Source organism: Xyrauchen texanus, chromosome 19 (assembly GCF_025860055.1).
Source record: "Xyrauchen texanus isolate HMW12.3.18 chromosome 19, RBS_HiC_50CHRs, whole genome shotgun sequence".
Taxonomy (NCBI): domain Eukaryota; kingdom Metazoa; phylum Chordata; class Actinopteri; order Cypriniformes; family Catostomidae; genus Xyrauchen; species Xyrauchen texanus.
Window position 1 is genome coordinate 36,277,699 of NC_068294.1, and position 22,216 is coordinate 36,299,914.

The 22,216-nt window shown below is 37.6% G+C and overlaps 1 protein-coding gene across 1 annotated transcript in view; it reads right to left on the reverse strand.

Moving 5' to 3' along the window:
* The window catches only part of LOC127659807 (capping protein-inhibiting regulator of actin dynamics-like), a 36,240-nt gene that overhangs the window by 4,859 nt on the left and 9,165 nt on the right, over positions 1 to 22,216 (reverse strand). Inside the window, 12 exon segments of the mRNA XM_052149758.1 lie at positions 289 to 413; positions 1,830 to 2,316; positions 2,318 to 2,824; positions 2,892 to 3,191; positions 3,280 to 3,647; positions 3,987 to 4,086; positions 5,912 to 6,070; positions 9,629 to 9,694; positions 11,645 to 11,794; positions 13,301 to 13,430; positions 16,708 to 16,876; positions 21,207 to 21,286. Of these exon segments, the coding sequence (XP_052005718.1) occupies positions 289 to 413; positions 1,830 to 2,316; positions 2,318 to 2,824; positions 2,892 to 3,191; positions 3,280 to 3,647; positions 3,987 to 4,086; positions 5,912 to 6,070; positions 9,629 to 9,694; positions 11,645 to 11,794; positions 13,301 to 13,430; positions 16,708 to 16,876; positions 21,207 to 21,286 (2,641 nt within the window).

The following is a 22,216-nucleotide window of genomic DNA, read 5'->3' on the forward strand; positions in this document are numbered from 1 at the left end:
GCAATGCAAGTAGCCAATATTAGAAACTACAATATTAGTAAACGTTAAGAGTACTTAACACAGTATTTAAACATGTGCAGAATCTTTACAAACAGATCACACATAGCCTTTTATGAGAGTACAATGACAACACATGCAACAACTTGATACTCCAAGCACTCCAAAATATTGGGTGAAATGTTGCATAATTAGACAGCACTATTTCCCATCAATACTTTTCAATACTGAATAAAAACAACTCCCTACAACTTTTGCACAGTAATGCATTTGTTCAAAAGCAGCACAAACCTGTAAAGGAAGTTTCTCTGGAGAGGCCTCTGGGGAGTTCTCAATGAAGTTTCTATGTTTCTGCCTGGCCATAGAGATCCAGCTTGGAGAATCTGTTTCACCAATAGATATTCTACCTACTGTTTCTGAAAATGACATAGAAAATTGAAAATAAATCAATCATTGAAATGTTTTTCAATGACTTCAAGACATGATGCAACTGAATTATTTACTTTCTTAATAAAAGTCCCTGTTCGTGTTGTGAAAAAAAATTAAATGCATTTTCTGATGATGTAACCCAGGACAAGTTGGAGGGGAAAAATAATATTAAAGGGGTCATGACATGAGAAACCAAATTTGCCTTGATCTTTTGGTATATAAGAGGTCTTTGTATCATTAAAACGTCCTGCAAGTTTAATATTTTAAGACGTCCTCCCCATTCTAAACGAATCATTTATTTAATCAAGCTCAAAATACAGCTCGTTCTGGATTCATGGTTAGAAGTGACGTCGGTTAAGTGACGTACCAGCGTTTGCATATGACCGCCTCCAGCACAAGATAACTACGCTTTAAGCGCAAGACAACTACGCTCATTTCAGTATCGCCGTGCGCCTCACAAGTGTTCAGTCGATGGACAGCGAGCTCTGACAGAGACTACTTGTGCACAGGAAAATTACGATGCCACACAGATGTGCTGTTCCTGGCTGTGGTCAAACAAAACCTCTGAATAAGCTGCCGAAAGATCCAGACGTCAGGGAAAAATGGATGCAGTTTATTTTTTGCGGACGTCCCAGTCACGGCAGTGTTAACTTAAGCGTTTGTTCTGTACATTTTAAGGATGACTGTTTTGAGAACAAATCTCAATATGATGCTGGCTTTGCCAGAAAACTGTTGCTCAAAGATAAGTCCGTGCCGACTATTCTGGGAACAACGGCGACGCAAACTGTAAGTAATCTATTTTAAACTTTAAACTACTTTTTAAAGCGCAATTTCATTCATTATGAATAATCACAGTGTTTTTACTTAGTTTACTTGCATATTGTTCTGGCTGGGGCATCAATAATTGATACATAGGCACTGACGTTAGCCAATCATAACAGTGGGCGTTAACACTGAAGTCTTAAATGGAAAACGCCCCCAAAACAGACTGTTTGAATTAGAGGATGAGAAACAGGGTGGGAAAAGGTCATAAATCACTAGATTTTAAAAGTTTTTCTTAAAAAAATATATATTAATACTATAATTGCACCTAAGAGAACATAATAATACAATAAAAAAACCCATGTCATGACCCCTTTAACCAATAACATCATAGCCTATTTTTCATGTCAAATTTCCAATCAAATCCTTATGGGTAAAATCAAAACTTATGAATCATGAATATTCTGTTTAACCTAGAATGTGTTGCAAATTCCATTTAATGTTGTCTTTTAAGCATGAAATACTGATTCTCTCAATTTATGCCCCTACATACCCTAAAAAAATACTTTCTGAATGTACTAAAAATCAGTATTATGAATGTTGCAATTGTCCTTTTTTTTTTTTTTTTAAACTGGAGATACCTGGAATTTTCTTAGCTGACATCACAGTTTCAACTAGCAGCTCTGGTTTCTTTGGCAAGATGGGCTTCTTGCTGTGCTGGTCAATGTCTGGGGTCGCCTGCGCCTCCGAAGACTCTGTTTGTGTGGGTGTCCAAGGCAATTCTCCATCTATACCATAACGCTGCAGAGCTGCAGTCTTTCTCAACCGCACTCCAAAAGGGTTCTCTGGTGTTGTCTCTTCTTGAACGTGAGACATCTCTTTCTGCTTGGGAAGAACTGGTGAACTCTGAGTTTCAGCTGGTTTGGAGGGTGGTTGTTCTTTTACAGGTGTATGGAGCTCAGATTTTTGGGGCGATTCATTTATACTTGATGAAATAGATGCTTTAGTCTCTGGTACCAAGTGCAAGATGATCTGGGGCTGCTCTTTGGCAATGCCAGTAGCCAATGACCGTTGCCATGCAGGAGCAATGGTGAACCGAGGTCGACCCTCAGGGGTGCTTTGCTGTTGTTTATTAGGCTGACTCTGGAAGTTCTTGCTGATTGGAAACAACCTCCAGCTTTTCTGAAGATACTTCTTGAGGCCTACTAGACACAACTTGCAGTTTGTTGGGCTCAGAATCTTCTTCCTTCTCTGGAGGGTACATTGACGTATTGGAGAATCGAGAAGGAAGAATTGGACTCTCCAGGACGTGAGACACAGAAGAGGAAAGGACCTCAACAGGCAGCTCTTCAGGCTCATCAGGAGTCTCTTTTGAGTTCAATGCATTGGCTCTGATTGTCTGTTCAGATGCAGCAAAGTTCTCAACATTAATTGTTTTTGAGTCTCTTTTGTCTCCAAAAGTCTTTTCTTTCTCTGACTCTAAAGGACCCGTCTGACCTCTAATGCCTTTAAATTCTCCATCCTTATCTTGTCTTTCCATTTCCACCATAATCAAGTCATTGTCTTTCTCATCTTCATCTCCACTAACTTTGGTTGCACTCTCCAATTCTGCTGTTTCCTCGACAACATCTTCATCCTTTTCTTTCACATTCACTGCAAACGCTCTTGACAAATCAGCCTTCTCGATCCACTCCTTTTTAGACTTTCCTTCTTCCTGTTTGGCATGCTGCGGCTTTGCCTGCTTCTTTCTCAATGTTGGCTTTAGGCACTTGTCGACCTACATCAGTAGACACTTTTTGTGAAAACTCTGGCACCTCTAATAGCGCATCTAATAGCTCCAAGGCCTCTTCAGTGATCTCTGAATCTGTAGTGGATTCTGAAGGCGTGTTGGGTAGAGGAACCGGTTCCTTTGCGGTCACCATAGGCTCTGAGCGATCAAGAAGATGCTTGTTGGCTTCCTCTTCAAGCTGAGCAACTATGCTCCCACTATTTATGTCTGCCACCTATAGGAATATAGCACAAGAATTACAACTTATCTATGAGACAATTGCAATTTTCATCTTCTTGAACATTTAACTGTATGTGCTGTACCTCACTCTGAAGAACCAAGTTCTCATGCTCTAGCGCTAGTCCTGACGCAAGAGGGCCATTCAGGGAGCTCAGAACTTCCTCCAGCAATGACCCCTGATTCTCAAGAGAGACCTCACATCCAGCATCCAGCAGGAAGTCATCGGCTTGAAGCTCAAGTTTTGCTGGATTCTCCCAAGGGGACTCTGGGTCCTCAGACTTGGGAATGTGATCTTTGTCAGGAACATTCTTCTCTCCTTCAGAGATGTCTCCAGCTGAGATGGAGGATGTTGGAGATGGTTTTTGACCATCCTCGTGTTCGGAAGCAAAGGAGGAAGTCTTCAAGTTGTGAATTTCATGGTCTGACCCATTACTCTGCTCCTCGGGCAAATCTAGACCAAAATGAACCACACAATCATGAAATTTACAGTCATACTATGGTTTCGAAAGTTTTAGAGATGTAATAGCAATACAACACTTACAAAAAATTATTGTGGAGGTACCATGGCATACTGAAGATATCACATGGCAATAATATAGTACAGCACAATTACTTTATTCATAGACCATGGTTTTTTGCATGGTACACCAATGCACCTCAAAGAATACCATGATTTTCCTTGGTATATGTCGTAAATCATAGGAATAACATTGTACATTTGTTAGTGTGATGGCAAAAGTAGAATACTTAAGTTTCATTAAAAGTTTCTCAATAAGCAGGGTAGACTTACAATCATTTTCCTCCTCTGTGATTCTCTTAACCAACCGTAGTTTATCTCTGAGCAGCACTTGTTCTCTGAGGTCTCTTCTCTTGTTGTCCAACATTTGCCTCTAAACATGAAGTAGCACACAATTCAGTTGAACCGCTAACTCTGCTAATCCTCTTTTTGCAAGGCATGTGTTTCCAGCTTCAAATACCATGTTAAAGAACTTTGCAAATTTTGTGTGCGTCCTACAACTGTCCATATGAAATGCCACAGTGGACATTAAGTAATTGTTGTTAACCCTTCCATACTGTTAACATTAAAGAAGCAGCATGGCTGTTACAAAAACAAATTGACAATACAATTCACAGCTAAAGTCACAATTTGCAAAAAAAATTAAAAATGTATTCTCCAACAACTGATCTTCCTCAGTAACCAAACTTTTGATATAATTTTTTAACTGTAACAAAATTCAATTTTGGTAGTTCCGATTTTAGGAAGTTTTAGGCATCTGATCGACACCAAGGTTACTATCGTTAATGAACATTATCACCAAGACAAAAAATAGCAGTGAAAAAATATGTTTGTGAACTAAAAAACAAAAGTAAAAAAACTCTGAAAACTAAATATGAACAATAATACGAACAACAATTAATCATAGAGAAAATTACTTCAGTTTTAGTATTTTAATTGTTTAAATTAATGCTTGATGATCTGATATAAATTATGTCTCATTTCTGATTAATGACGTCTGACTATAAAAATAACATGTTAAAATATTTATGCAAATAATCATGTCCACGGACAGTAATAAGGAACATTTCTAGCATCCTAGAAATTCTAGCTTGAAGTACCACCTGTGTTTTTCTATGGGGCAGTAAGTGAAAATTCAGCTGTATAGGCAATGTGCAGTTTATACAGAGAACAAACCACACTTAGAGACAGTATTTAGCACAACGCAAGGATGCATTCTTGCATTCAAACACTTGATGGAGTGCAAATTGAAATGCAGGGATCTCAAACATGTTTTTCAAAGTTTCAAACTACTTTTAACTTGACACTGCACCTTAAAAAACTGTATGTTTATGATGCGATGCAACCAATGTGAGACACTCCAAAAGCGTCCATCTGACGCGTGTACATTGACGCGTCCTTAGAAAAAACTCGGACTGATTGATGAATTCAACTGCAAAATGGATTGCTGTGGACTGTAGGCCAATGATTGGCTTATGTTCAATAATATGCAAATAAACAATACATTGGATTCCAAAGCCTTACTCGTTTGCCACAATAATTTAATGCATTTTAATTAATATTTATATTTAAATAATTACAAATATATTTTTTACTATATATATATATATATATATATATATATATATATATATATTAGTAAAAAAATATATTTGTAATTATTTAAATATAAATATTTAGAATCATTTCATCATTATGTATTTAATTATTGTTATTTGAGGAGCTTTCTCAGCATATATGCATACAATTTATGTAATTTGATACATTTTTATTGATAGATAGCCCTAAAAATGATTAAATAATTATAATCATTTATTTCCATATTATTGAACGTAAGCCTATCATTGGCCTACAGTCCACAGCAATCTATTTTGCAATTTAATTTGTTAATCGGTCCAAGATAGACTTATTATAAGGACGTGTATATGTACATGCATCAGACAGATGCTTCTGAAGCATCTCACTTTCAAAGTGTCACGTCATAAACAGTGTTTTTATGATGCTGTGTCAAGTTAAACATATTTTAAAACTTAGGAAATCAAATCTAGTCTCTAATATTTTTGACGCATACTTTAAAAAAATATATAATTAATTGCACAAGTTAAATCGACAGCCCTAATTATAATGGAGGGAAACTAAAATTCTATTGAAACTACATAGAAACAAAAAGTGTGAATGGTTAATGTGAAGAATCTTACGCTGACAGGCTTTCTCTTGGCACAGGCCTTGGCATTGACAGCGATGCGGTGACGGGCAGCTGAGCTGTCCAAGCAGGAGTAGGAGCTGACTGGCAGATTGAAGTCCACAGGGACGGACCCCTGAGGGGTGGTGGGCCTCGATGAAGCTTCATAAGACATCTTTATATGATTGAGGGAGACATGAAGTGCAGACATTAGTAGGTTTAAATTGTGCAGCATTCCATGACTAAATCAACTGAGCTATGAGCACAATGCAATTGTGTAACTTGTTTATTTAAAATTAGGCATTTCATATAAAATAGCAGTATTAACATTCTTGCAAAACCACTTCCCACCCAACCCCCCATTTGTGGTTTACAACTCCAAATAGATGGTTTTATTCAAAGCATAATTCCCTTCCGTTCCTTAAACACCAGAAAACAAGAGTGGCATCATGTTAGCAGAACCAATTTTTATTTAAAGGGACAATTCACCAAAAAATTAAAATTCTGTCATCCAAACCTGGTTTAGAACAAAAAGTGAGAAAATGATGACAGAATTTTAATTTGTGGGTAAACTATCCCTTTAAGGTCACTCATGAATACAGTGCAAGTGCATCTTGTGCACTAAACCACAAAATTCTAAGGCAAAAAACAAAAAGGGAGATATCGACCCACCTTCACCGCAACTGACAGTGCTATTTACTTTCAGAATTAAAGAAAAACAAAGATCTCCCTGTCTGAATAAACAGTAGGGTATGGTTATACACCATTACCAGTGCACAGTCCTTTAAAATCTTAGGAGGTATGTTTTTCATGATATTAATGCCAAATCTCAATATTTAATGCTGCCAATTGAAAACAACTTTTAAGTACTGTAATAGATCTCAGTATTTTCAGTAAGTATTTTTCCATTCCACTGACCCACCAAATTGAAGGTTTCATGCATTTCTTCATTTTTATGTTCAAAGCAATTCTGTGGCAACATAAGACCAGCACCCTTGTTTGTCCATTCCAACTGGTATACGTGCCTATTACAGCATTTATTTAACTTAAATGCTCTTCATAATACTTAATAGAAAACGGTATAAACTTCCAAGTTAACACTTTTTATTTGCAAGTGGAAACACATAAATGAACGTGCCTTTAAAAGGCGCAGTAGGTACCAAACGCATGTGAATTAGTTATACGTGAGATAGCAGTGTGTGTGTGCTGTGTCCAGGTTCGTCTTGGCAGCCGTTTTGAAATATCCCATTTCCAGCAGACAGCCAGGCTACTGGGGTGAACCACTGGAATGCTTTTCAGACCACACTGCTTTTTCACTCGTAACCCCTGCAGTTGACAAATCTCACAGAATCAGACAGTCCCGAGATAGACTTATTATAAGGGCTTTTTGAAAGGACGCGTATGTGCATGCATCAGACAGACACTTTTGAAGCATCTCACTTTCGATAACGCAACATAAACAGTGTTCTTATGAGGTTGTGTCAAGATAAACACATTTTGAAACTTAGGAAAACAAATCTCTTACATTGGCGTGAGAGCTTGGTATTGGTCGACCTCTATATTGTTTCAATGACTAAAATTTATTTCTAAAGAACATCATATAAGATGGATGGATGGATGGCTATGTGTGTCAATCAGCCAAACGTGCACGGTTATTGGCGAATGAACAAATATCGGTCAATTAATCAACCTGGACAATATATAGGTCTATCACTAGTTTCTTACAGCATATTGTCCACCATGGGTAGTTATAGAAACAGACTGATCTCACTGTGAATTTGTTGACAGTAGGGGTGCTTTTCATTTCTTAAATTGTGCATTCCTCATTTCCTTGCTCCTCCAGCCCGTGACCTGGAAACCGATCAAAGTTCACCATCAAGGAGGACATATCAACTGTCTAAACGCACCATGAGGAGGCGAGGATCAAGGATGGAGAAAACTTGAAGTATTCATTCTCATCCCCCTTCACATCTGACACAACAGTTTTAATTCATGTTTCACCTTTGCGGTTTAAATAAACCATAATAGTCACACAACAGTGCATTTTGAATTATTACGTTTTAATATGAAAATATAAATTAATCAAGTTTCAACAACATAATGGCAAGCGCTCTGAAGTGACGTGCGAGTGAGCAGGAAATTCAAATTTACAAAAGCATCTAGCTTTGATTCCTTCATCTTCGTTTCCTTTCCTTGAATCCTTTCCTCATATCCTAAGAGGGAGGAGCTAGGAAACAAGGAAAGGAACAAAGGAAACGAGAAGGCACAATTTCAGGAACTAAATGCACCATACTGTAGGTCGAAAGTTCTGCTGCTGAATTCGGTCTGTGCTTACCAAAATTCGAATCACTGCCCCCAGTGGCGGAAGCTGGAAGTGCTGTTGAGCATATGGGCACGTGTGAGCTGCAGTTTCCAAGTGAAATGTCCACAGAGTGGCGCCAAAAGCAAGTTGTATTTTTAGTTGTAAATTATATAATACATTCAACAATAATGTGTATTTGATTAACCCCAATCATAAACCTAACCATCAGTGGAGTAAATGTTAACTTAGAGGTAAAATGCAACCTCTGAATTACCATTGATTACTTGAATGTGGTTACTTCCTGGCTTCTATGGGACCAGAACACGTGTCTCTGAGGCACGTGTTCAGTAGCGCCACAAGAAAAGTTAAACACATTTGAATTGATGCAAAGATGTCTGATGGGCGGTGGCGCTTGTCAGTAATTTGGCAGAATGTTGTCGATTTCATGGTACCGTAACATTTGGTAGCAATATGTCAATTTCCTGTGGGATCATCTTAGAAATTAGAAATGAACTGTGTAGTCTACTACGGGATATAGTTCATCTTATAATTGGCAGAAAAGTACCAACACAAAACACATCAGAGTGCATGTTTTGCAGTGGTTTGATCATTTGGTCAAAATGTTTTGGGTAGAAGCTGGTGTCGTGCGTGAGATGTGTGTGTGTGTGTACACAGAGTCTTAGAAATGTCCTTTCTACATACACACGCATGCACACAAATGGACTTTGAAATTCAAATGTAACCCTTACTACTGGATACAGCCAGTATCCTGCTCTCTGAAGTCTGTGTGTTTGAAACAAGAAAGATGGATCTTTTTTGGCCTTAGACTGTAAAAGTACTTGTTCTGAATACACTGATATTCATCATGAATACATCCGATAGCACAACGTTTAGCTGACCCAATTCTATACTATTTGTAATATATACAGCCCAAAGCAACAGCAGACAAGGACATTCTCAGGGTAAACATACATCTCTAAAGCGCTTGACTTTAAACATTCCAAACGTTTTTAGACCAGAGTACAAACCCAAACCAGACCCAGGGATGCTCAAATGACCTGCAGTAACCCCAACATGTATTTGGACATGTAAACCACACTTAAAAAATTATAAAAGTCAATGCATTAGATTACAAAATATCAAACAAACTATGCTAGAAATGTTCTTAGAACTATCTAAGCATTACTTTAGCACAACTTTGCATTTTTGCAATTACATATAACTAACTGAGTATCAAGGTGATTTTTAGTGGACGTTTGAAGTAATTTCCCTCAAGTTAACACAGGTGTACTTGTAGAGTTACCACATGCATAGTTTATCACATTAGCTATGGATATGTTCCACTAACCACTATTTTTCACACACCATCCAAGCATTTCTGATATGTGGACTGGGAGGAGGTAAAAGAGGCATTTGTGATGCAATAGTAACCTGATCATCTTCGCTGTCTGATGCCTCCATGCTCAAGGTACTGCCCCTCTGGCTCAATTCTGCTGACTGCAGTGATAAAGGTACATATTACAATCTTAATACAATTCCCTGTTTAAATGTTTGTCAAAACGCATGTTTCTTATAAAGGGATAGTTCACCCAAAAATAAAAAAGCACTGTCATAATTTACTCACACTAAAGTTGTTCCAAACCCACATTCCTTACTTTCGTCCATAAAACACAAAAGCTGATGTTAGGCAGAATGTTAGTCACCATTCACTTATATTGTATGTAAAAAAAAATAGGCAATGACAGTGAATGGTGACTAAGACTAAATGAATGGTAACTTTGTGTTACACAGAAGACAAAAAATCCTACGGGTTTGGAATAAAATGAGGGTAAGTAAATGATGACATATTTTCATTTTTGGGTGAACTATCCCTTTAATAAATAATGCAATACCCAAACAAAACCTTTGATATTATATTATTTAGATTGTCTGGTTTAATCGTCTGGACTATTATTTTGGCAACTGATGAATTGCTTCTGCTCCTACAAGAAATGTTCTGGATTAATAAAAGGTTTTATTCTCTATTCTGCATGTGATAAGTTTAGGGCAGGTGAGGACACCGGGCTCTGCACATCTCTGAAGAGATTTCACGGGAGACAGATTTAGCAGGCATCAGAGAAGACAGGCAACACACCTAATACTGTTAGAGAACTCAGCGGGGAGCTTTCTATCTTTTCAATCATGCCCTGTGATGTCTCAGGCTCTTACACGCCATTAACAATCACTTTCTGATGCATACTTGTTCATTACAGTGTGACTGATTATTTGACTGTGTATGGTACTTGGTGGTGAAACACACATTTATATTCTTTTAAATGTTTTAGTTAAGGAGTGACAAGTGCTAGCTCCATGTTTTGCTTAAAGCAAATTAATGGTTTAAAGGTATAGTGCACCAAAAAATGTAAATTCGATCATGCCATGCCAGATAAGTATGACTTTCATTCTTCTGCTGAACACAACGATTTTAAGAAATATATCTCAGCTCTGTAAGTCTATTCTGTAAGCATATTCTGATATATGTTTCCTGTAAATCTCCACTTTCACTTTTCTTTTATTTTTGGTGATTTACATTCTACATGCATATCGCCACATACTGGACAGGCAGGAGAATTTATAGTAAAAAAGGACTTAAATATTTATATGTTTCTCACCCACACATATATCGATTTTGAAGATATAGATTTAACCACTGGATTCTTATGGATTACTTTTATGCTGCCTTTATATGCTTTTTGGACCTTCACATTTCTGGTCACCATTCGTTTGCATTGTATGGACCTACAGAGCTTCTTTGTTTGTGTTCAGCAGAAGAAATAAAGTTATACACATCTGGAATGGCACAAGGGTGAGTACAATTTGAGAGAATTTTCATTATTGGGTGAAATATCTCTTTAAATAGGGTCGACTCAACGCACTACCAAAGGTAATCCATATTTAATGTACAGTAGTCTCTGTCACATTTGTCTTTTAATTTGAGTTGAAGAAAATTTTACTAACTTCTACGATGTGACAGAGGAATTTGTACCAAAAAACCATGGATGCACGACCTTTAATATCAACAGTACAAGATATATACATATGTATAAGGCTTTTCTCTTCCTTTTTAAAAGTTGATAAGCATTTTCTGCTACTGTTACTTTACACGATTATATGGTTAAATGCATTTTCACTATTTGCATTTAGCACCACAAACCTTTTTTAGCCAGCAACACACCAGTTTAGAACCACTGGCTTAAATTATTATTTAAAATTTTAGCAGGCAAGAAAACTGAGAAAGCTGAATTTAGAATTTCTGAGTTTGTAATAATAGACTAAAGGAGAATTTAACAGCAGAATGTTTCCTATAAATCAAAGCTTTAAAAGGTATCAGTGCAAAAGTATTCTTATGAAATAATAATAAACGCATATATAAACTGATGTGAAATTACACGTTTATTATGGGAGTACCTGAGGAGGGGTGGCCAGCACAGTGTGCAGACTGGAGTATTCTGGGGGGCTGTAGGGACAACCATCATCTTCAGAGAGATTCCCAGCATCCTCACCATTTCTCCCATAGAGGAGTCCTGATGGCGAGCCCAGACCGATCGCCTGCTTCAGCTGCAGACAGAAAAGAAACATAGTGAACTGTAGTAAAACCTACTGTATTTTTAATTATTCCTAATTATGTTAAATGTTGATGGACAGTGTTAAAAGTTAACTGCATTAAGTGTAAAGTGACAACGAACATTATGACCTTTCTGGTTATTATAACAAGAGTTATAATTGACTAAATTCTAAAAAATTAGCTTGTTTGCTTGTTATTAATGTGATGCCAGCCTATATAGGTATTCTCATTGCAATATCCAGGTTGAAATATTCAGTGATAAAAGGTAATAAAACAACTAAAAACCTATATAAAATGTTTAAGATCCTGACTTTGTAAGTGGTAAATGTTCTGCACTTATATAGCGCCTTTTTAACCTTAGTGGTATATTATTTACACTGCGTCTCATTCACCCATTCACACACCAATGATGGCAGAGCTGCCATTGGGAGCAACTTGGGGTTCAGTGTCTTGCCCAAGGACACTTCAGCATGTGGAGTCGTGTGGGCCGAGATTTGTACCGCCAACCCTGCTATTACTGGACAACCCCCTCTACTTTGTATTATTCTAAGTAAGACCATTTTTTTTATATGAAATGAATCAGTTCATTCAAACTTTATATGTAAAATTCAGACTTTTGTCTGAACTTGGCTTAGAAACAGCTATTCTAAGATCTGTTTCTTTCCAACTGTGGATGAAATGCTTGTTCCTCTATTAATGGACCAACTATCATTGTTGAGCTGCTCTCATCTCTAGCCCAATGACAAAGTGCCTACCTGGAATGTTGTATGGTAATACGTTAACTACAGTAAGTAGCATTTAATCAATGCCAAGGCTGATGACACAGATGCATTCATGGGAATAGGCCATCAACTTGAGAAGATACACAGCTCATACTCATAATCATACTGTTAATGTAAATACACATGGTGTACAGCCTTTAAACGGTAGTCTTATTAAATCTATTCCAGCATGTATATCTGATTCAAAAAACAGCCAAATGTGACATTTAAAGGGAAGCACTTTAGCTCAAATTTGACTCTGTCTTGTTTTTATTCTATTCCTGATAAGTGACATTGAAATTGATCTCAGCTGTCTAGATCGGGCTGGTGGCAAAATGTCAATAGTGAAAATCTCAAACCCTCTATTTTGAGGATTAGGCAGGCTAATTTTATACCAAAGCCTAGTGAGTTGCCATCACTAATACTGATTAAAGAAAGAGGACAGGCAAAGAAACACACTGAAACACTACATCATTACAGTATGCCTTACCTGCTTTAATTATATATGTTTACACTCTTACATACATAAAGTTACACATGTCAAATTATAGTTTGATTGCACAATCTTTACATTAAATAATCTAATATATCAGTCAGATATTTTGCAAACCTAAAACAGCAATCAGAGTACTTAAAAAGTAATTTTACTGTGAAATATTCTAAATGTTATTATGTATAAAAACAAACATGATATTTCATGTATGAATAAATCAATAAATATTGATTCCTATGGAATACCTGTACAGATTTAACTTTTCCATCAATGCTGTCCTGTGATGCCTCCAAAGCCTTGTTATTCTCTGATGAGGGCGAATCAGAGACGAAGACACTGTCGTGTGACACGGCATGTGACATGTTGAGCTTGGACCTTTGAATGAAAGATACAGTGGCATAATAGTTCGAAAACAATGTTACAGTGTCTGTACAATTTTTCAGCAATAAATTAATTCAACAAAACCATGCAGATCTTATCCAAACTTATGTAATAGTATGATCTCAGAAAAAAAGAAGGCAGGCAGGCATACTCAAACCAAACCCCAATGACATCTTTTAACAAGGGCATGGACTGCTCACGCTATACACCTAAAGCAGGAAACTCATTTCAAACCCATCTTCAAGCTCAGAGTTTACACTTTGGCTCAGACAAACCCAGACAGAAAGTCAATATATTATGGTTAAGATTACGCAGAGTTTTAGCTGTTAGCTTAGGACTGTACAAATATGTGCCTTACATGGCACTACAAGCTGATATTGCTAAGTGGAATGTCTGAGAATATAAATTAGACTATTCCCTTTTGGGTGAACTATTCCTTTAAAATCTAGAAAATAGCACATTTTCTTTTTTTGGTTATATTTTAGAAATGTTTCGCCTTAGGTAAACGAATCAGAGACAGGAAATGACTGAGAGAAAAGGGGATCAGGATCAGGAAAGGACCTCAAGCTGTGACTCTAACTCAGGTTGCCTGTGATACTACTGCACCACATTTCAGAGAACTTGCCCATGAGGCTACCTACATTCATTAGAACAATATCACAATTTTAACATGTGGGATCCCCATTGTTTCCATTTATAACACTTTGCCTCACTACTCATTTATATGTAGTCTTTAAAAAGAAAGACAGCAGATTTTCAAAGAAAGTCACATCACGTGCTCTTGCTCTTGAAACTGGGTAAAAGGCTAACTACAAGGCCTGCTTGCCCTGCTTTTAATTTAATTTGCATTGGCAACCTTATTTACTCTTTTACAAACTACAGTGAGAAACTATATGTTCACAAACAAGTAGCAAAGAGAGTTGGTTTCATTATCGATATATATATATATATACATTTTTAACAACAATTTGCAATTTGTGTTCAGATTCATTTACAATTTTATGAAATACAAAACTGGTCAGTTGATATCATGTGGAATGTGAGAAAAATGGAATAGAGGTGTAATATACAAGTAAAAAAAATAATATAGTAATATATAAATATTAGGGCTGTGAATCGATCATTTTTTTTTTTAAAGGAATTAATTGACAGTTTTTATGCGATTAATCATAGTACATGGTAAATATTTCTTTTTTTTGAGAGGGGGATTTTGGGATGCCCAATTCCCAATGCACTCCAAGTCCTCGTGGTGGCGTAGTGACTCGCCTCAATCCGAGTGGTGGAGGACGAATCTCAGTTGCCTCCGCGTTTGAGACCATCAATCCATGCATCTTATCACGTGACTTGCTATAGTGCGTTACCGTGGAGACCTAACACATGTGGAGGCTTCACGCTATTCTCCGCAGCATCCACATTATAGCGACCATGAGGAGGTTAACCCAACATGACACTACCCACTCTAGCAACCGGGCCAATTGGTTGCTGAGGAAGCCTGGCTGGAGTCACTCAGCACGCCCTGGATTCGAACTTGCGACTCTAGTTGTGGTAGTCAGCATCTTTACTTGCTGAGCTACCCAGGCCCCCATAGCACATGGTATATTAAAACAAACACTAAAATATAATCATAAATATATTTACGTTATACTTTTGTGTCAAAGAAATTGGTTTGCCATAACTTAAATTATTTAAATATGTAATTTAATTAATTAATTAGACACATTTCTACAGGTCTAATCTTTGATTGGAGTGTGTTTACTTGCCATAAAATCAATGGACATGCTGTAAGTAAAAGATCTTCTGCAGAAAATCTTCTGCTGTTTTCCAGTGGACTTTATTAATAACAGGATCAAATGGGCAGTTTCAATTCATATTAAGCTTTAGTGGCAAGATAAACTTAAGTGTACATTGCCAATGCATTTTTAGACACTAAACATACAGATATAAAACAAACTGAATGCTAAAGCTTAATTTGCTGAACTTTAAAATCTCAAAACTATTATTTTCTCTTGACTGCAATTCAGTCTCTTTCTCTCGTGGGGTTTCGACTTTTAACACTGGTTTAGATGACAGTAAGGGGGCTTTCACACTGACTGTTTAGTCCAAAACAGAGCATGGTTCACATGAAAAGTTGGTAATGTGAAAGCTGTTTTGCGGACTGGGGAGCGGACCACAATACTGAACCCTGTTGTGCTACCTGTTGGAGGTGGTCTGAGCTCGATTGCAATGGAACTGTGGCATGGTTCGCATGAGTGAGAAAGCAACCTGTACTTGGGTCTGCACTTGTTCAGGAAGTAAATTGACTTGCACATGCGTTTTTGTCAATTTAAGCATGATGTCATCATCATCAGTTGCACAAAAACAAACACACGTGCATCATGAGTGTCAGGGAAATGTTGTGGGACACAGAACCGGTGAGCTGTGTTTTATATATGTGCGTGATTAAGAGTGCAACCAGCTGTGTCCTCAAAAGAGATCAGATATAGTTGCCTTCTGGAGATGTACAACAGCTGAATTACCGCATGTGACGCACAAAGACGCAAGTGTCGTTCACTCTAGTACACATCATGACACAAAATTTATAATAAACAAGCAAATATAGTGACCTGCGTCATGTTTTCCATCATGTGCACGTTTGTGATGACACAAGTTGATGACGCAAAAGCACCAGGGTTCGACCAAATCATACACAAGTCTGAAACCAGACCAATGTCAAGGGGTTCGCCGGAAACAATCATGCTCAGATTCGGACTGCAGCAAACGTGCCCAGTGTGAAAACCACCTAAGAGAGCGGTTTTCAGGTAATGCGAAGAGATACAGCAGCTTCTCCATATCTCTCCCACACCTGGTTCCCTACTAGCAGGTGAAGTCTCCATTCTCCGTACAGTAAATCTGCTCCCGTGTTTATTATGCCCGAGACATGCGTCACATGTAATGAATAAGCATGAACTGCTGCACACAATCAGTTTCTGTGCTATACTGTATATGCAGTTAAGTTGTGCACGTTCCTCCTAGAAATTTATTTATGCCAATTTTAGCCACAGAAAGTGGGGAAAAACATCAGTGAAGTTTCAGGTAGTGCAAACATCGGGTACTGCATTAATTGCGTTAATTGTTTTAAAAACTTTAAACAGTAAAATATTATTCACAGAAATTAACACGTTAAATTTCCCAGCCCTTATAATTATATATAATATAATATCTATAATAAATATTCATATATATATATAGTATAGTGATAAAAATTAAATAAATATTTATTTAATTCCCTTACCTCAGTTCATTGTTTATGATAGTGGGGGTTATAGGTGGCTCTGCGTTGTTGACGTCATAACTTGATCGACTGGCCTTTAAAACACTTTCTTCCGATGGTGGGGGACTTTCCTTTCTTTTTTTCTTTACAAAAAAATCCTTGAATGTCTGGAATTTAGACTTCTTTTTCCCTGGATCGAAAACAACACAGAAATGTACTTAAATGAGAGCCACTTGTAGAGGAATCTCAGTTGAAAATCTTGCTTGCATATGGCAAACATTGAAACATATGCATACAATTAGTCAATGTTCAGTTAACGCAATTAGTTCAACTGACAGACCATCATGTCTCTTCTCTTTAGAAGAGTCCCTCAAGTCTTGGAATTTATGTAAAAAGCATGTTTAAACAATCATGTTGTAGCTTATGAAACAAATACCATATGTTTTGGGCTCAATAAAATAAATTGATGAGTCCTACTGACCTGTGGTAATTTTCATTTCATAACAAAATAGAGTAAATTATATGCAAATGGGTGATATTTGTTTTTTTATAATGGCTGACGTTCTGGACATCAAGCACTGCAGAATGTCTGATGAATTTACATGTTGGCTGTATATCCTTTTTGGTTCTACACATCCTTAAAAAGTACTTATATAATACCCACTTCACAAACTTCTGTCATCATTATAGACTCTTGAATATTCCCACTTGGGTGCTTACATAAAGCTAATGTATCTTTAATTGCTAATGAAGGACTGATTGCATTATGAAAATGACTGTAAACTACATCCACGTGTTATTTCGGTTTTAAAAACTTGCTTAGTCTAACAAGGTTTATACTGATTCAGTTACCAAGCATTACTGCCAAGCACACAACTGAGCCCTATATCTAATGTAGCATTTGCTGATAAATCGAGTGCTCTTGACTTATTGTATGAAATAATTTTCTTGACTATGTAAGGTTTCTTATTTTCATACCATCTATCCAGCGTGACCGTGACATCACCTGCAAGCGTAGTTTCTGCATTTCGATGCCGTGTTAGTTATTTCAGCCACTTTTAACCATTAGACTACAAAAAAATTTTATCCGAAAGGTTAGTACCCAGGCCAAAACAAACAGTGAAAGGTCAGACTCGTTCTACTAGAAAAAGCCAGTGCTCTTTAACCTAGTGGTACAGCAGGATTAACAATGCTGGGACGATAACTTTTCTAGCAGGACCATTCTTTGATTTTAGCCTAAACACGATTCTCCTTGATGGCTTGTCTTGTTGTGGTTGGGGTTCTTTCTTTTAAACAACCCGTTTGACTCTGAACATCAAATACCTTATTATGCTCCCATCCATAATATAAGTTTGTCGAATGGGGCATCTACTGTCTTAAAAGCAATTTGGTATTCTTTTGCAATGTTTTCCAATTGTGTTTCTATGACATACACTAGACAGACGTCTTTGACACTTTGCTTCATCTTGCTGAGTTTTCAGCGGCTCGTACAAGAGCACCATGTTTTCTAAATGCTGTGTCAATTTAAACAGAGCCTATTTGACCGATTCATTAGAAGAATTGGGTCAAAAGAGTAATTCGTTCATGTATCAGAATCGTGGTCTCACTGAACTGTATGTTTGTTTTTGCGTGTAGCAAATGTGTTCCAAATACACTTTGGTCGCTAGTGGATTAGCAGCTCATTCCCTCTCCGATGACTCCAGATAATCAAAACGTTTCTCAACATCCGCAACTCTTGTAACATCTTCGTCAGCATTGTCGACACATTCATCAATTCAAGCCGGATTTCTTTCAGTTCACCATCCGAATTGAGTCCGGGGCTTTCGGCCTGCAGCTGAGGGGAATCAGTCTGAGCATGTAAGTGTCCCAAACATTTTGGCCACCCATTTTTATTGTGGTCCACTCAAAAGTTATTTTCTGGCTACACCACTGGCGTGTAGAAGATGCTGGCAACAGCGCTCAACACAACAACGTAACAGGAAGATGTGCTATCTATTTATTTATTTTTGGTACAAGACTTTATATCTTATCACAATCAATTCAGACTGCAAATTCACAACTCGTAATTAAATATTAAACTTTTTTTTCGATGGCATTGTTTTTATCGATACCTTTAGGTCATGTATGGCATACAGTATATGTATATGACTCCTGACAAGCCTCCCCATACTGTGCAGTCTATAAGGAGTCACGATAATGGCTTTGTGTGTTGGTGTTTTCGGCTTGCTTGCTGTCTCTCTCATTCTCGTCTTATGGAGAGTCACATGAAGGAGCTCTACTGGCAAAGCCTGCAGTCTCCAGCTGTGGCTTGTCTAAAGGGAGTAAACAACACGCAGAGAAAGAGCTCTTGGTGTCTCTTATAAACCACTCAATGCTCAGTTATTTGATTACACAATGAGGGATGCTAAATATTGCCTTCTAAGAACAGAGACTCAGTATGTTTAAATGTGACCACATTAAAGGGTAACTAAACCCTAAACCAACTTTTTTTAGTTAATGATCTGTAAGCATGGGGCTTTATTAGTACTGGTCATTGATTCAAGTAATTTTTTTGACATTTGTGTATAAAGTGTTTTAATTCTACAATATATGGTGTAAAAACGTCTGAGTGCTGCCCTCTTCAGGTTGAACGGTGGCTCCTGCAGTTGAATTTTCCTATTGGCTGTTGCGGTACTTCGTGACGTAAGCGGTGACAGCTGACGTAAGCAGGTTCCAGCTCACCACGCCAGATTCATGTACATGTCATCTTGCGACCGTGTGAGGAATAATAATAACATACGAATAACTATGAGTCTCAGGTGCCCCCCCCCCCCCCGCTCAGCCCCGCACTCGGTTCGTTCCCTCTATCCCCACCGGGGTCTGCCCACTTTTCCTGCATTTTCAAATATTTCTAGTGGGTGGAGTCAGACTCTGAGCAGGTGTTTAGTTACCCTTTAAATGCTCAGTGCTATGAGAGAGAAGTCTGTATTGTTTGTCCGTTTTTTTTAAGGATGCACAACACAATGGTTTATGTTAGTATACCACAGTAAAGGTTCAAATAAATCAGTACTTTGTCAATGCAGTGTAGCCCTAAAAATTAAATTTTAAAATGACTTTATTGCATTGAAGACATGTAATGTAAAACCTTTTTTACAGGGTCTGTGCTGGGCAACAACTACATTACTTAGCCTTGCTTTGGTCATAAATTACTCTATTTTGAAACACATCTTGTAAGTTATCGATACAATCCAATTCACTTCAATTCGCTGACTCTATTATACACTGACTGAGCACTTTATTAGGAACACCTGTGCACCTATTTGTTCATGCGATTATCTAAACAGCCAATCATGTGGCAGCAGTGCAATGCATAAAATCATGCAGATATGGGTCAGGAGCTTCAGCTAATGTTCACATCAAACATCAGAATGGGGAAAAAACGTGATCGCAGTGGTTTCGACCGTGACATGATTGTTGGTGCCAGACAGGCTGTTTGAGTATTTCTGTAACTGCTGATCTCCTGGGATTAACATGCACAACAGTCTCTAGAGTTTACTCAGAATGGTGCCAAAAACAAAAACATCCAGTGAGTGGCAGTTCTGTGGATGGAAACACCAGGTTGATGAGAGAGGTCAACTGAGAATGGCCAGACTGGTTCGAGCGGACAGAAGGGCTACAGTAACTCAGATAACCCCTCTGTACAATTGTAGTGAGCAGAGTAGCATCTCAGAATGCACAACACGTCAAACCTTGATGCGGATGGGTTACAACAGCAGGAGACCATGTAATGCACATTATTAGGACCTTAAGTGTTCCTAATAAAGTACTCAGTTGTTTGAATGAACTGATTCAAAAGATTTGAATTACTGGGAAGAATCAAAGTTCCTACTACTAGCACCTATTCGTGAATCAGCATTTAGTTGTGTTTTCTCACAATACTCCATTTGGATCGTCTCACTCATTATGTGTAAAGTGACGGCCATCAATGTAATTATAGTGACCCCGGTCATAGATCATAGATAAATTAAACATCCTGTGATAAATCTAGACATACACAAGCTTACCACACTGGCACACCTCAAAACGCACTCCAGCCATTGACCAACTCTTAATCCTAATGGATTTGGATAGACTCACAATCCGATAAGAGATTATCCTCCCTCTCCTAGTGTCTTATTTTGCAAAAATGGCTAATCCACATCACCACATACTGTAGGCCTGCCGTCTGGCCTTGTAGGATCTGACACAAGTAGTCTGGAGCTTCCTACTTCCCACACTGAACCGAAATGAAAGGTCAAATGTTGGACAGTGGAAAGCAAGCATGTATGGGAGAGAGACAAATATTGTCTTTGTCTCTGTGCTACATGATTTCCTGTTAGCGAGAACATGCATCTTGTATCTCGAGAGAGTACAGCGTGTCCTAATTATTCACATCTGATTTAATGTGGGAAAATTTTATTATTTATGGAAGTTTTTTATAGGGTACCTACTAGTAATTCATTTCACTTATGTTTAAACACTAGTTTGGACTAGAACTTTACCTGAACACTCCTCTCCTGCTTCTGATGGCTCACTAGCAGACGTAGCATCTGGGGATCCTGAGGCCATGATGTCACAATCACTGTTAAAAAAAACAGAGTTAACCTGGAGATCAAAATCCACCTGCGTAGAATGGAATTCTCATTAAATTCAATACAAATCTTCTAAACTATACAACACTTTTTAAAGAATTGTTCTCCCAATAGATCACCATCACGTTGTTCCAAACCTGTCTGTTTCTCTTTCTTCTATGGAACACAATATTAGAATCGCATTCTAATGAATGGGGAATGAGGCTATTAAACTCCAAAAAAAAAAAAAAAGAAAGAAAAAGACTCCACTAGGACTCTTGAGATGGCTATATGGTCCTTTGGTTCTTGAGATTAGTTTGGTTATTGGTCCTTGGTCAATCAGATTGGTTTCTGGGTTCTTTAACCAGCACCCAAATGAAGAAGAGAATAAACTGTTATTTATGGAATTCTAATAAATGGATCTCCTAAGGCATTGGACTGTAAAACCCTTTTTTGGTTCTATCTGGAACATTTATTTTAAGATTTAAAAAACAAATCTACTTTCTACGTTGGTTCCATGAGCTTTTGTCGCTATTCTTCTCCGTTTTATCTCAAATTACCCTTTTTTTAATTAGAGAATGATATCCTCGATAAATTTCAATCAAGCCGGTCACAGCACAGTGAGCGCTCTATTAAAAGTTGTAAATGATTTATTAGTAGCTGTTGACTCTGGGCTCTCTGTAATTTGAATCATGTTAGATCTCAGCGCAGCATTCGACACTGTTGAGCACTCAATACTTTTAGAATGTTTAGAGTGTGATGTTGGCATTCGAGGGACCGCACTAAAATGGTTTGATTCTTATCTACATGATAGAACTCTCTCAGTGAAAATTAGAAACTATTCCTCCTCTTCAGTTACCCTAAAATATGTCCCCCCTCAAGGTTCTATTTTGGGTCCTATTCAGTTTTCACTATATATGCAACCTTTAAGGTCTATTTGG